At 34.2% G+C, this 16,740-nt stretch overlaps 1 protein-coding gene across 1 annotated transcript; it reads right to left on the bottom strand.

Annotated features, from left to right (window-relative positions):
• Positions 1–3,317: 3,317 nt before the first annotated feature.
• LOC136810699 (uncharacterized) lies at positions 3,318–12,721 on the bottom strand (the record flags this gene model as incomplete). The annotated part of the gene is made up of 12 exons (XM_067067323.1): positions 12,580–12,721; positions 11,685–11,840; positions 10,893–11,326; positions 6,487–6,564; positions 6,137–6,261; positions 5,676–5,845; positions 5,438–5,584; positions 5,150–5,203; positions 4,917–4,979; positions 4,609–4,671; positions 4,209–4,253; positions 3,318–3,393 (listed from the first exon to the last, which is right to left on the bottom strand). Coding segments are annotated over exons 1-12 (1,553 nt in total), but the record flags the coding sequence as incomplete, so codon positions are not given.
• Between the last annotated feature and the right edge of the window lie 4,019 nt (positions 12,722–16,740).

The following is a 16,740-nucleotide window of genomic DNA, read 5'->3' as shown; positions in this document are numbered from 1 at the left end:
ACCACTCGTTACCACTCGTTACCTCTTTTAGTAACAACGGATAATTGCCGTCAGCCGATCATTGAGAAGAAACATGGCGGGAAAGTATCGGCGGGGCAATATTGACCCGTTAAAGTGGGATGCTAAGCAAGGGAATCTGTGTGCGGGAGAAGCAGGTTCGATAATTAACCTAAGCTAATAAATTAGCTCCAATTGATAACTTTTTTCAAATGTTTTTCATTATAGCTTTTAATGGATTAAGTTTCATTTTTATGCAGGAATCCCTTTAATTTCCACAAAACGGAGCAAAGTTTATGCTCGCAAAAATAAGAATGTTTTTAAGTATATTTCCCCTTCAACTCTGAGAAAGAATATATTTCATTTTTAATAAAAACTGACATTTTCTTTCAGTTTCTTGCTCATATAAATTGAATTTGTCATTATGTCTAACAATCAAGTTTTTTATATCTTTGGGATTTGCACTAAAGAGAGTTTACCATCAAAATAACTAATTATTAGAATCTTTTGGAACTTAGGGCAAATTGAGACAAAATAAAATCCCTTGAGGAACAGTAAAAACTTTAACATTATTTAGTCTAGTCATTAAAATCTTATTTTGTTTATGCTTGACTTATTCTGAAATTATCCTAATAGGAAAGTCGCCAACGACCATAGACCAACAACACATACTGTCAAATCATTTATAGATAAGACAACTTTAGGTTAAGACATTACTTTTTTTTGTTACCTCTTAAGACTAGTAAACCTCGTAGTAAACTATTCAGAGTATATAAACATCCCCACATTGTTTATGTTATTACTATATATTCAGAAAGCGTTTAAAAATATGCATAGTATATTCATTGTAATCATGCATCATGTCTACTTGTGCTGTGTGTGAAATTAATTCAAGGTTGTTAGGTACTAGTCAAAATCCTCCAAGCTCTCTTCTTTCTAAAATTTGATGAAAAATTGCAAATCACGAGCACTTTGTACTGATTGCATCATGAATACATTTTTCTTTCATAAGTATAACGCTTATAAGCATACACAGGCTCAGGTTTTGGTGACAAAGGGGTAGGCACCTAATTATAAAAAAGAAACATGTAACAAATTAAATTATAAAAAAACACTACTCGACTTCATCCACTTTTTGAACAAAATATTTGGCATTAACTGCTGACCTCTTTGATTACATTGTTTTGATGGACCATTGCGTTTCAATTGAATGTTGTTCATTTTTCAACCATCATCGAACACCCTATTAGCTAAAAAAAGTTAGCGACGGCCCAACTGCTTACGGGGTATGATTTTAAGACAAAAAGGTAGCTGATTTATTTTTTAACATGATCAGGGGCGCTGACATTAGATAATTTCACTCAACTCAACTCAACCAAAGTTCGAATGAAATTGTCTGGATGTTAGAAATAAATTGCATTCTCAGAGAGTATATTATGTTGTTTGGCAGGTCGATTTGTTAAAATTGTCTCCAAAAATCTTAAACTATAACATAAAAACGATTTAATTGATACACTAGGAAATTTCCCACAAATATTAATTTAATTTAATTTAATAAAACTTTTTGTGGTTTCTAGTCCTGTTGTGTCATCTTTTTCATCTACCCTATTGTCCAACAAAAATTTAGTCATCTCAGCCAGTTCTTATTTTGTCCACTTTGAGCCTCGTTGTTCTTACAAAAAAAAAGTGTAATATTAGAAGGGCTCAATTTTAAGATTTTTTCCACACCTCTAGACCTCTATTTACCAATTGCTGTAATACTTTTTTCCTAAAAATACTATTTTTTTCTTCATTATTTTAAATTTTTGTATATTGTATTGTAGTCTTTGTAGGGGGGATGGGGAACTATTTGCCTTATCTTTACTTAAATAGATAGATGTGTGTCCCAAAGAAAATATTTCAAATCATAATCGAATGACAAGGTAAATGTCTAGAATTCCTACCCTAAGTGACATAACGAATACCCTATGACACCATTATCCGATACAGAATAAAGTGTGTAATGAATATAAATTTGAGGTCAAGAATAGAACGAAATATTACTTTTAATGCTATGTTTTTATGTTTATGTCATATCATGAAGAATATTGAAATGTCCTATGGTTATAAAATATAATGTTTTACAAATGTCAGGTTTAATCAAACTACTAATTTAAATACTATCATCGTATACCTTAGGGTTTTGTCCAAAATCCTCTAAATCAGTTCCCACCAAATTTTCCGTCGTCTGCCAAGTTTAATTGTTTTTTAAATTGCCATTTCTACGCCACCTAGAGGTTTAAATTTTTAGCATCCGCCAAACTATATTCGCGCCAAATTTAAATTATTGAAACAAAAGAAACTAGTTTGCTCAGCTTTCCTTCTAGGTGCAAGAACGAGCAATATACGCTTTTTTAGAAAAAAAATATATATTTAAATACGAAAAAAGTATACTGCTCTATTAAAAATATCGAGCACTACCAAGAAAGAATATTCTCTTCATTATTTAAAAATAGTATATAAAATTAATATGAAAAATAGCAGTCTAAATAATCTAATGGACCAATCATAATCAAACTCAATTACTATCGCTGTCAGGATCAAAATCACCTTTTCGAAATTTGAATCGATTATGCTGATTTAAATTCTGCTTGCGTCAGCATATATGCAATGTAAAGAATACAATATAATATTCCTATTTATGACCTTGATAGAAGCGTGTATAAACTGTAAATACAAACTTGGCAAAAAACAATCGCTTAACATGAAATAATAGTAAAATTTGAAAAAAGAAATATAGACTAATTTAACGAGTACAAACAAACACGAAAGAAGAATTTTTCTTGACTTTAATGAAACTATCATAGCTTAATTAATGAATCACCACCTAAATAATGTGAAATATTGAGCGATGTTAAAAACCTATTGTCCTCGTAAGCTCAGGACAATACGATTTTGACGTCGCTCAATATTTTACGTTATTGCCCTTAAAAATACTTATATAGGCCCATAATATAAAGAGACGATACAAAGGAAGCCAGTCTATAGAGAACCCTCATTTTATAAATTTTTAGTACTTTTTGCAGGATTAAATCTATTTACAAAACTTCCTATTCTGTAAATGCCGTTAAAAAATTGTACTGCAGCTGAGGGTAGGTGATAGAGGTCATTGTCGTATAATAATTTAACCACGTAAATTCTGCCTTACTTCGTTTTTTTCCGAATTATGCAGTTTCCACGTCAACGATTGTTTCCCTGCCAAGTTTATATTCACGGTTTTTAATCTTCTCCAAGAAATACCTTCAATTTTCCGAGGGTATACGTCAGTTAACAAGACTAACCAAAACGAGTCTTGGTGAGAGGGGTCCGCGTATACTGGGACGATCATCCCCTTTTTAATAGCACCTTTGGAGAGTTCTAAAATCGAATTGCAAAAGTAAATTAGATAAAAGCCATCCCTGAAATCGATAACGTAATTTTTTCCTAAAAGTTCAATTTGTATATGATTTGGTTTGTTTCCTTTTAATTCACTTTAGGAACATAACACAAAAAGTTTCAACACAATTTTTTCATTTTTGTGTACCGGGTGACCCAAAAAAGTTTGTTTAAGTGTTTGGTGGCAACGTGGAGCCACCCGAATGGTTTTCTAATTAATTTTTATTTTCATTAGAAATTCTATTCTATTAGATAGAGGAAAGTCCAACTTAAATTTTGAGCTGTAACTTTCCAATTTGGTTCAGAATTTACGAAGTTATAAACTTTTAAAGTAAAAAATACTTTAAAAAGGGTTATCAAATTAGGCATACTTTAATGCTTTAAGAGAAGTTTTTTTTGAAAAGTAAATTTTTACTTTGAAAGCTTTTAACTTCATGAAATACTGAACCAATTTCAAAAATTTATAGCTCAAATTTTAACTTAGGCTTTCCTCTATCAATAGAATAAAAATATGAATTAAAAGACCATTTTTAGCTCCACGAGGCCATCAAACACTTTTTTGTGGGCTACCCGGTATTTTTTGTAATCTGATAATTAAAAAAAAACTTTCAACTACAAAACTCTTTTGAAAAGAAATTATTTCACAGTTACTGCTAAACACCCTAAATTTCTACCTGGTGCCATAAATCATTGAACTATGAGTTTTTCAAAAAAAAACGCATCATAGCAGAAATCATCTATTTATTGTACTGTTTTTTTCGTTCCCTGATATAATACGACAAGAAGAATGTTCTCACCTATGACACCTTCAACAATATTTGAAGCTTCGACACGGCTTGAACCTAAAAACAAGTTTCTTTGTTAAAACAGGTAAAAACACATCAATCCGTCTAGCAGTTGCAAGTTGTAATATTGCAAATTAGATACTCGCTTAATAATTGGTATTCCCGTCTAATTAGGCTAGAATCTGTAGTAAATTCAAACATAAATTTGTTACAATTGTCAGAGTAATATTATTTAAAGGGCTGTTGCGAACAAATCCTTTGGGAGTTTTATAGACGAGAAAGATAGAAATGGTGTGGCGTCAAGATCAAGCTTTAAGATATTTTGGATGGACGAATACAACAACAAATTTCGTAACAGAACAATATAGATAAGTTTATCCGATTCCAACCAATTCGTTCTAACATTCCTTACCTTGGGTACTTAACTCGGTTTGAGTGGGGCACTGCGCTTCTTCAATAGTACTTTCTGCTGACACTGAAATCAAATCAAATCAATACATTGTAATTGAAAAATTGAGCAAGAAAATGGGTTGCTCTAAATTTTAATATACGCTTAACGTCATAATGAAAAACGAGTTAGTAGAAATTAATTAGCATTATAAAAAAACGAGCAGTATTTGAATTTGCTAAAATTTTGTATTTTTCATAGAAAATTTATTGACTTGACACATAGTGAAGATTTTTTCGGCTATCAAAAACCAGAGAACACTTTTAACTTACCAATCACATTTTGCGTGGTTTCGCCGGTTTCATTTGGCACACAACGTTGGGGTACATCAGAGTCTGATAAACAAGCAGATTTATAGCCTTTAAATTTTCATAAGCTAAGCAAATAGTTTGTAACGGTATCATTTTTAACGTATTAGAAGGCTTTTAAAAAAGATAACTTTATTTTAATACTAAAAGTAATGGTAAAACAACGAATCTGAACAGTGCAGGATTTCATTTCGTACCTTCGAACAAAAGAGTCACCGTTGTCATCTCAGTTGTGTTATCTTCGGACATTCCTGATTAATAAATAAAAGCAAGTTTACAAAGAAGAACAGTGTTCTCCAAAGGCAAATCTATCAATGATTATTACTTAATACCCAAAGCATCACGGTTCACGATTACGTTTGTCCTATTAGCAAAAGGATCGAAAAAATGCGAGAAATTACTAAGCTCGGTTGAAAAAGCAACACACTTATGTCGAAGATAGGTGAAATGTCGAATTTTTTTCCAACAAAAAGGGAAGAACTTACTTTCAGTACCAGGACCAACAGTTTTGGAGGGTGTTTCAACCACGTCAGATGGTGCTTCACCCTCACTAGATGGTGTTTCAACATTGTCCGATAATGTTTCAGCCTCGTCAGAAGGTGTTGTGACCACAGATTGAGATTTACGATAATCTGAAAAAACATCGGTGAAAATAAGTTTAAGGCTGAAACAAACAAAATCTTTTAAGGGAAAACAGATGCTGTTAGATAGAGAAAAGTATACCTTTATATGCCATCTTTAATGTCTCCTTGATAACATCACCAAAAACCACATTATTCTCCACCACCAGGCTTTCCATAAAATGAGTGGCAAAGCCAGGAGTCGCATATCCATCGACATGGACCCTTTGCTCGCCACTCAAATACAGCACAACGCAATGGCTGTTTACACCTCTTGTTAGGGGTATTTAACTAGAGATAAAAAGAGAAACACGCTGAAAATAACATTTTTAGTTATGAAATTATTTAAAAAATTTCAAAGAATCAAACTCATTTACTATCTATCTATAAAACCTTTAAAAGTTTACTGTATTATTGGCTATACTAAGGAGGTAAATAATGAAAAAGAACAAAAAAGGACCCATTCATTTGCAAAGTTTCTAGGCTATTTTTTCTAAACAGCAAAAGGTACAACAAAAAATATTTTAACTTACTCTTTTTCTGATAATATTTTTTTGTTGGCACAGGTCAACTTTTCCTTTTGGGATGTCATCCATTGTTGTGGTTGTCAATTTAGATTGTTGCATTCCACAGAGACTGCACTTCTTACATGCGTTACTGGGCATGGGCTCTCTGCAATGTTGACAACACTGGAAAAGAATGCCATAAAAACATTTACCAAGTTTTGAAATTACTACCATCATATCGAGGGTTCGACTCCATTTACCCCTTTGGAATTTATTGATTATGGATACACACATTTTGTGGTAAGGCAGCCTTATATTGAAAGATCAAATTAGAGAACTGAAAATCTTGCTATATATATTACATGGTCCTAACTTAAGAGAATACATTCACAAAAGAATTTTTCTCACCTTGTTTTGCTTTTTGCCACAAGAACCACATTTCTGGCAGGCATTAATGTTCAGCGGTTCTTTACAGTGTTGACAAGACTAGATGAAAGGAAAAGAGGTGACAGTTAGAACTAAAATAATAGAAAGTATTTATATCTTTATATCTCTACCTGAGAAAAAATAACAGGAAATCGTGAATTGAGAAAAATTTTAACTTCAAATCTTAAAAGAATGTTCACATTAATAAAAAAGGTTCAAAATTATTTTCCTGTATAGAAATAGCTAGCATTCTAAGATCAAGCCTTATTATTTTACCTTGTTTAATTTCTGCTTTTTTAAAGATGATGCACCTTGATCAACACCTTCCAAATTTACTGTACAACTATCTAAAAAGTAAAATTAATAACCTTCTGTAAACATTATTTCTATATGAATCAACTAGCCACATGATATACACGGTCAGCAAACGATATCATACCTCAGGATGCAAGCCTATATTTTGCAATCTGTGGATCTGTAGACAGGAGTTTCATTATTATCAGTTAGGGTCAGGGTTCAGGGTTGGAGTTGAAGAGATTGTTTGCCAACCACTCTACACAAGGGTTATTTTTTATCAAAAGTTTTACAAACAAATTGTGAACAATTTGAGCTTCATTCAAAGCTTCATCTTTTATTAAGGGTACTCGTTTAACTTTCGACCGTTTTAAATTTTCCTTACTTTGAAATTCAAAACTTACATTCCAAGTCAAAATGTTTTGTAAAGTCTCCCAGTCAATTGTCCAACGTCGAATTGTCCAATGTTAAAGTCATCGTGATTTTAGTAATTTTTAGTAAGATGTCATGTCATGTCATGTCATGTCAGTTAGTTAGTTAGATTGTTAATCGGTCAGTAATTTGTACAAGTAAAATTATTGAATTACTGTATTTACTTGTAGCTGAAAAAAGGTTGAAAAAGTATTTTACTGAAACATAATGGGTGTCATTGGACCCTTCAAAGCCCATCTTAAAACCTCCCTTCTCAATATTATGTAAAAAACTCACCCTTTCGTCCTTCTCTTCAAAAAAGGGCCTGATTCATTTTCATTAAGGTCTCTCAATAATGTTTTAAAAATGATTTTTATAACTAATTACCCTTCTTTAATGTACAAAATGTAACATGTAGATTCTTAAAGGAGTTTAGGGGAAAGAATTGGATTGAATATCGGCTAATGGTTAGATTTTAAGAAGAAGAACATCACATTAAAAACAATGATGTATACCTTTAACTGATGATGGTTGGTTTTCTTTCAAGGTTCTCTTGTTAGTTGTTCCTGACAAATATAAAATATATCATAAAATAACCTAAAAAATAATTTCTAATTTCTATAAGTTACTCCTCAATTTAATTGAATCATCTACATTTTGTACTCAAAATTTAAAACCAGTTTCTTTCACACATTGTTTGATTTATATATTTATAAAACAAGTCTTTACTTTACTTGAAATACTTAATCAAAAAGAAACTTCAAAAAAAAATTATTGAAAGAAAATATATCTTTCTTTTACTCCTTTTTTTATTGGAGAATTTCTAGGTTGTAAGTGAGAGATCAGGAAGAAAACAAGGAATTTTAAAGGCACATTTTTATGGCCTCAGAAAAATAAACAACAAAATAAGGCTATTTTCATCTTTTTTTCTGGTTACAGAGCATGGTTTAGGTGTGTTTGCAGAATCAAACTGCAGTTTTTGATTGGTTGAAAGTCACAGTTTGTAGGCTTTACTCGTCCAAGCAAATACAGAAACTCCATAAACCTAGCGGTCATTCAACCTAATGATCAATCAACCTAACGATCCATCGACCCAACAATCCATCAACCAATCTATCAACCAACCTATCCACCAACCACCAATTAACCAACCTACCAATTCATCGACGAACCAATCTGTCAACCTACAAACCCATCAATCTACCAATCCATCAACCATCTAATTTGTTGACCTACCAATCAATCAACCTACCGACCCATCAACCCACCACCCATCAACCTACCGACCCATCAAACCTACCAACCCATAAACCTAACCAGTGCATAACAAAGTACAACATTCGCCTTACATGTTCAATTCCACAATAATTTATAATTGCAATTTTGGTCAGTCGAGGGTTCATCATATTCCGAGATTGGAAACTAGACAAAACTTAAAAACAGGGGCGTTAATAATGTATGTAATATTAATTCATAATTTCTTTATCTTTAATTCTTAAGAATACAAAATTGGCTTTGTTGCTTCTATACCGTGAGATCGGGTAACTTGCATCAGTGGAGGCTAACATGCATAGCCCTCAAATGAAAACCTGGCTGGTCATTATTATACAACTATGCAGCTCCGCTCGCAGCTTTACTCTACCATTTTTGTTTTGATTTAACTTTGTTTTTTAATGAACAGCCAGGTCATTTATTTGAGGGCTATGCATGTTAGCCCATATTTTGACTTCACGGTACTTATCCCCGGATGGTTTCAGTTGCTTAGAAGTATGACAAAGCATAATTCCAAAAAGCCTGTCCACCCAATTCACTCAATCATTTTAAATTTACTTTAATTGTCCTATGATTTCCAAAAAATTAAAACTTTTAATTCATAATTGTATAAAAAAATAAAAAAGTTTGATGCTTCAGTGAAATATTTCAATAAATTCCTAGTTTCAATTTTCAGTGGGTATTTATCTAGCGCTTTGATTATCGCACTACTAAACGATCAAACAACCTCACGATTTATCCACCTAGTGATCTATCCACTAGCCAATCTGTTTGACCTACCAATCCATCGACCTACCAACTCATTGACCGATCCATTCATCCATCCCACCCACCAATTCATTGAGCAACCATCGATCCCCCGCCGACCTATCAATCCAAACAATCCATTTGCCTACCAATCTGCTGACCTACCAATCCATCAACTGACAAACCCATATACCTACCAATCCATTGAGAATTCGTCAACCAAAAACAATTAGTTGACCTACCTTCTTCGTTGACCTACTAAATTCATCAACTAACCAATCCGCCGACCTATACCCAATCCACTGACTACCAATCCCTTAACCAACCAATCCATTGGCCTGCCAGCCAACTAACCAGACGATCTCAATAGAATGGAATCGACGATCGAACCAGTCGAACCAAATCGAACGCAATCGACTGATTGAAATTCGATTGTCGAACGCAATCGAATCTCAATCGAATATTACCGCAATTTTCAGATTCGATTGATATTCGATTGCGTTCGATTGATGTTCGATTGCATTTGATCGTCGATTCATTGACCCCCGGATTGTTCATCGCATAATTTCTACGGGAAATCGAAAGTAATTTCATTGGGCTTGCGATGTTTGAGAGCTTGGATGTTGGGAAGCTGCAAGAATAAAGCCAGACGATCTCAATCGGACGGAATCGACGATTGAACCAGTCGAACAACAATCAAACCAATCGAATATTACCCAGAATTTTGACGTTCGATTGAGATTCGATTGCGTTCAACAATCGAATTTCAATCGGTCGATTGCGTTCGATTTGGTTCGACTGGTTCGATCGTTGATTCCGTTCGATTGAGATCGTCTGGAACTAACCAATAGCAATACGTCAACCAACCAATTTGTCGACCTATTGATCCATCAACCTAACGATGATCAATCGACCTACAACAATGATCTCCATATCATAATGACCGATCCATATCATCCTACTAACTAGCGCACTAGCACTAGCTAAAGCTGATCCATATTATTATATCAATTGTGGATGATATCAGATCCAGATGTCAGATGATTACCCACTGATTGTAGATTGATGATCCTTCTGTGATGAAATTTGAAAAAAATAAAAGAAACAAACCTTTTTCTTGCTTATTAGAATCCATAACGAGATAACTAGCAATGTGTGTTTGTCAATTTGGATATAAGAGCACAGTCGATTGGCACTGAATGAAGTATGAGCAGAATACAGGGGAAGTTTACGCAACTAGGATACCATTATTAAAGCGCAAACTAAATGAAGAGGAGTGAGCGCAAGGCGGCGGACACGGCACTTAAAAATCACGGATAATCATTGATTTAAGACTCTTGCGAAATTAATGATTATCGTTGATTTAACGGTGATAACGGGTTGGTTTCTTTGAGTCGCATTCAATGTTTACACGATGGAGAGTTATTCGTTTCAATGCAGACAGTGTTGTGACGTCATTTATGAAAGTCCTATGCAGGATAAACATCACTGACTTTTGACTTTTCGTCATTTTAACAACACAGCTGATTGGTTAGAATTAGGGTTGGGTAGAAAAACTAGAGCAGATACAAATTTTCGCAAATATCTCTGAATGAATTGCATTGGGGGTTGTTCTGAAAGAAAACTATGTTTCTGAATCAAAAAGAAAATTTCAAGCCACTCACCATTCCGTCAATTAAACCTAGTCCCAGTCCACTTCCATCACGACGCGTCAGACTGGCCACAAAAACGTCGTCAGAATTCCCCGTGAAAGCCGATGGGATTTCGTAAGTCTCGTCGCCAATAGCAACCATTTGTTGTGCTTCATTTAGCAATGTGTTGACTTCATTTTCGTGTGATGTCGATGTCGTTGATGTGGTATGGCCGTTCACTTTTGTTGAATGAGTGGTGATACGGACAGCAGTTTTCTTGGATTGTACTTGTATCGATTTGATGGATCCAACTTGTGTTGTTGTCGTTTCTCTCGATGCGTCTTTCTGTTCGAATGCTTTAGTGACGTCATCCATATCGATTTTGCTTTGCGTTCGAACTTTTGTGGATTTGACGGTGACTGTCGTCTTTGAAGGATCGTCTTTTAACGGCTCCATACTCGTTGTGACTGTATTCATAAAAAGGGAAGGGCGGTTTCAATAAATCGTGATATTCAACACAAACAAGAGCCACAAAGATGCGGATAAATGTTTTCTCCGAAAATGTTAGAACGTTCAAGGAATATTAGAAATCTCACGAAAGTACATTTTTATGTCTCGGAGAATATCATCATAACTTTAATTTTGTTACCGAAAATGTTCATTCAAAACAAAATTTGGAAATTTTGGTTTATGTATAATATATTCAGTATATAAGCTCATCCCCCTGTTTCTTAAAATTTGAAGATTTAAAAACCCCTGGCCCACGTTTATTAGGCCCTGAGAGCATCGAGATGTAGCATTAATACAAAAGACTTTAAAACCAACCTTTTTCATTGGGAATGACCGTGGAAAATTTGTTTCGTACATCTTCGAAATAAACTGAAAAATGTTCATCTGGGGGGCTGGTGTCGAGAGTCATTTTGAAATTTGTGGACGGCAGCATTAATGGTGGGTGGGTTGCGAAACTTTCCAATACCTCGGCTGTAGAAGTAAATGACAGGTTATTAAAAGTACAGTAATAAGTTCGTTACAAAAAAAACATAATTCATTTTTCGGAAGCACTTTTTTTCCTTTGATTCTGTGAGCGTAAATCTCCGAGCGGGATTTGGCACGTTTTTATTGTCCCAAAAGGGGATCTGCCTTTATCTTTTTCATCCAAATTTCGGACGGCATTTTGAGCGCAGTCTCACCAAACAAAAAGTCAATCATAAACATAAATAGTAGAACCCAGTAGCTTTCTCTCTCCATTTCCATTTCGATTTCATGCAAACGTAAACCCGGTTTTGATTGTTTTGCTTGAACAAAGACAATTCAGATTGTCACATTTATCACATTTCTTTAGAGAAAAGTGTGGTGTGCGCAGAATGGACGATCTGTTAAGCGATTGGTGTAAACGACACAAAAACATATCAAGTAAATAAACTCTTATTTGAAGAATGTGCACATTGACATTTTATCAATTCAGGGAGTTTTGCCACTTGATATTTTTTCGTGGTGCTTACATGAAACCAAAAAAGAGAGCTAATTCTATGACTTCCGTTAGCGTCGTGAAATTTGACAAAGTGATGTCACAGATTACGTCATCCATAAGAATAGTTTTACCAAAATAGATTGAGTTCAATATCGATTATGACACAAAACAAAAATACAATTGCTAACGGTATTTCATGTTTGCACTTTGATATAACGTGGAAAAATAAAGCAAAGGAGCTAAACTTACAAGTTCTCAAGGCGGGCTCAACTTCTTCTGGGGGCTGGAACCATCCACGAGGGCGTTGTTGTCCAGGCAATTGATATTCAGAAAGAATTTTTTGTAATTGCACAGGGCCCAAAGCTTGGTTTTGCGTCCACATCTGGCGCATCTGGCTCCATTGCATCTGTTAAGAAATAAAGTTGACTCTCGTTAATTCAAGCTCGAATGGGAATCTTATTTGTTCGAATAACGGAGAGATTCGAATTATAGAGAGTACTTTAAGAGTGTTTCTCCTTGACGGGGACAGGAATCAAGTTCAAATTATAGAAAAGTTAGACTACTGGAAGAAAATTCGAAAATGATAGTTTTGTATGATAGTCATGTTATTTCTTTTTTTGAATTTAGAATTAGAAAAACATTTCTTGAATGAATATAAGAACATCCAAAAGTTTTGAAACCTAAAAATATTCTTAGCACCATTCTTTGAGCATTTTTGTCAATTTAAATCAGAAATTCTGTGTTTTATAGTCCACAAAACCTTAAAATGTTCTTAACTTGTTCATAACATTTTGGCCATCGAAGCCTTATGTTCTTATATAGTTTGTTCTTTCTGAAAAAACGTGTATCAACATTTTATAAGCTACTTACGCTTTTCAGTTTCTGCCTTTACTTGATTATTATTTCGCTTACGTGCGAATAAGTATGAACTGGAACGCTCGTATAAAAAAGCTACGTCTAAAGCATATGGTATACTCAAGTCACTTTGTCGTACAATGCGTTATCTACCTTACCACCTACGGAAGTAGCTTGCAGAATTAATTGTATTGAGCCAGCTCGACTACAGTAATGCTCTCTTTCATGCCTCATCCAGCAGATGCAACGGATACAAAACGCAACCGCTAGTTTCGTGAGAGGTCGCTTCTATCTCGCTGAAATGGCTACAAATACGCGAGAGAACAGAATTTAGTACGACTAAACTTGTATGGAAATCCATGAACTCTACTAACTGTCCAACTTTCCATCCGACGGAGAAAATGACACCTCGAGAAGGTTTGAGAAACCCTGTGCAAGCTGGCACAATGTTGGCTTGTCCAAAAATTATTACGGGTAGTCTTGAGTACGACTCTTCACGTATATTCAATGGATTTCCCCAAAAATATTGGGATGAATTAGATTATAATATATTTTTGGCACTGGCACTGGGCAAACAAAAAAATAAAAGTATATATATAAAAGTTGCGAAGCGATCCAGAGCCTCCTCGATTCGCAAGTTGCAAGCAAAGAAAGCAAAAAAATTTAAGACATACAAACACTGTATATTCAATGGCATTTGTGAAGTTTTACTTAATACATTCGCTGCAGTCTTTCCGAATATCCTATCATTCGCAAAAATTTTATAGTCCCTCTCTATAAAAATGACATCTGTAGATTCTCTCATTGATGAAAAATGAAGCTTCAACCGTCTTATTTTTCATTTTCTAGAATAAATAGCAAAAAGTTTAAAGAAACAACAATATAAGAAAAGTAAGATGAAAACACTACAGTAACACATTCAGGGGCATTTTGAATTTAAAAATTAAAAAACAAACTGTACCCTTATAATCATTAAAGGTTGGTGAGTCCAGTCAAAACACAGATTTGATCGTAGCGTCACGCTTCACCTTCACAAATAATTTCATAATAAAAAAAGTCATTTTGCATTATCATAATATACTAATAATGTTAAAAAAAGGAAAAAAAACTTTCAAAACAGGACAAAGTAATTTCATATGATCATAATTTCCAACAGATGCAAGAAGGGAAAAAAATCTTATGGGAACATTTTTTGTAATCTGAAAGAATGCGCAAAGGGAAAAAAACGTATGTGGAAGAAAAACTTCAAGTCGACAACAAAAGTTTCCCATATTGTCGGGTACCTAATACCGCAAGTTGGTCTAATATCGACAGGCCATAAAAAAGGGTGTCGGAATTAGAGGAGGGGTGTTGACATTAGACCAAGTTACGGTAGCCGGGGGGTGGGGCTGCTAATTAATTTTTCCAAAATTTTCCAACCCCTCCCCCCTCGCATATTAAATTTTGAGATTTCTTCCAAACCCCCTGCACCCTGCTTATTCCAAGCCCCCCTACTAACCGAGAGTATTAGACAAACGTGGAAGAAAATTTCCAAATTGACAGCTTTCCATATTTAAAGCACAATTATATACCGTGAGATGGGGTAACTTGCATCAGTGGAGGCTAACATGCATAGCCCTCAAATAAATGACCTGGCACACTTTAACACAAAGTTAAATCATTGCCTTCTAGAGGTAGTTGGTTATCTATTGTTTTTACATGTTGGTCAGTGAAAGTTACCTTAAGGGAAGAAATTTTCGCTGGAACTTAATTTCGCGGTTGGTCAAATTGTTTTTTTTCGCGGGAATTTAATTTCGCGGTTCATCGATTTCTAAAAAATTCCCCGGAATTAAATTTCGCGGTTCATCGGTATTAAAAAATTTTGCGGGAATTAAATTTCGCGGATCACTGAAATATTTGATTTTTTTTATTTGACTAGTACACGTTGTTTTTTATAAGAAACACCTTTATAAGGAACCTGAGGCTGACATTTGACAGTGAATCTTATGAAAACTCACAAACTATACACGTATTTCAAAGAAATGTTATTAAAAACTATGAAAAATTTTGCGGTTCGCCTTTTTTGAAAAATTTCGCGTTAATTTAATTTCGCGGTTCATCAAATTTGTAAAATTTCGCGGATTGGCGATTTCAGAAAATTTCGCGGGAACTTAATTTCGCGGTTTTAGGCAAATATATTAGACATTTTTGAGCATCAAACTGTTGTAGTAAGTGACTGTGATCATAATCCGGCCCACGACAAAAAGAAGGAATCAAATGGTATGTTTCAATCGGTGCATTTGACATAGCGATAAACAATTCCCTAATCATTAACTTTCCTGAGTTAACACAGTTAATGTCAAAATTATAAACTAAAACTTTCGACAGAATATATAATGCTTGAATAACAGAATTAAAAAAGCAGACATTTTGGCCCAAATTTTTTAGCCCCTAGTGGAAAAAGTCTTGATTGTCCTGACATTTTGACGAACATGATGAGAGAAATATAGAAATAGTGGATATTTAGGATTGTTCTGTTTTATTCGGACATCAAATTTTTTATTTATAAAAGTGTGTGTTGATATTTCTTAATCAGATCAGATAGTTACAGACAGACAGGACAGGATGCTGGGAAATTTAACTATTGTGTCAAGAAAAGTTTCTCTCAAGTGAAAAGAAAACTATGACTGTAAAAGGTGGAGTGCAATTTCCTTCCCACTGCTAAAAGTGAGGAAAAGTCAACAAATACTGTATATACTTCCCTGTTGGTGCACAAAGTTATGTGTTGTGTTTTGTTGAATCCAAAATGTTATGGTGGATGAAAGTAATTATATGATTTTTCCAAATGATAATCGCCACAGCAGAGCAACAAATTCACTAAACTGGTAGCTAGTTGGTAGAGTTTTCCAAAAGCTTCCAGGTCGAGACAAATTCTTCCAGGGAAATATCTTAGAATAAAAAATTCACAAAATGGTTTCGATAAATAAAAATAAAAAGATCGAAACATAACAAAGAAAATATCAACCAATCAGTTGTCTGATAGTACGAAGTATCAACCAATCAAGCTGTCTCATAGGTGAAGGAAGAGAGAGATACAAGATATACGGAAACGACGAAATGTCTCTTTTGGAAAAAAACCCTAACTCGGACATTTTCGGTTGCCGTAAAGATAAATTTTTTATTAACGAAACTATCTACCAAACCGAGATTGATACCTATATTTGGACGAGAAACACAACCTTGAACGAAATACTTATCTACATTTAACAGATGGGAACTAAATCTTAATTTTCCTTCTGCGCTTCCCTGGTATATAGAGTTTAAAGGTACGCACACACTATAGCAAAACTGCTTCGCTCATGTATATTCGCTTCGCAAAAAGATCAATTAGCAATCAAATCTGGCTATCTGGCAGTCTGTTAACAAGCCGTATATATATAAAAGTTGCGAAGCGATCGCGGCAGGTCACTAAATTCGCAAGTTGCAAGCAAAAAAGATAGAAAGTATTGAATGAGCCCGATAAGTCCTTTTTTCTAACGTTATAGGGGTCTCACCAAACAAAAATGATTTATACCT

Source organism: Clytia hemisphaerica, unplaced genomic scaffold, assembly GCF_902728285.1.
Source record: "Clytia hemisphaerica strain Z4C2 unplaced genomic scaffold, Clytia hemisphaerica genome assembly, whole genome shotgun sequence".
NCBI classification, from domain to species: Eukaryota; Metazoa; Cnidaria; class Hydrozoa; order Leptothecata; family Clytiidae; genus Clytia; species Clytia hemisphaerica.
Note: the sequence above shows the minus strand (reverse complement) of the source record. Positions and strands in the feature narration are given on the sequence as shown.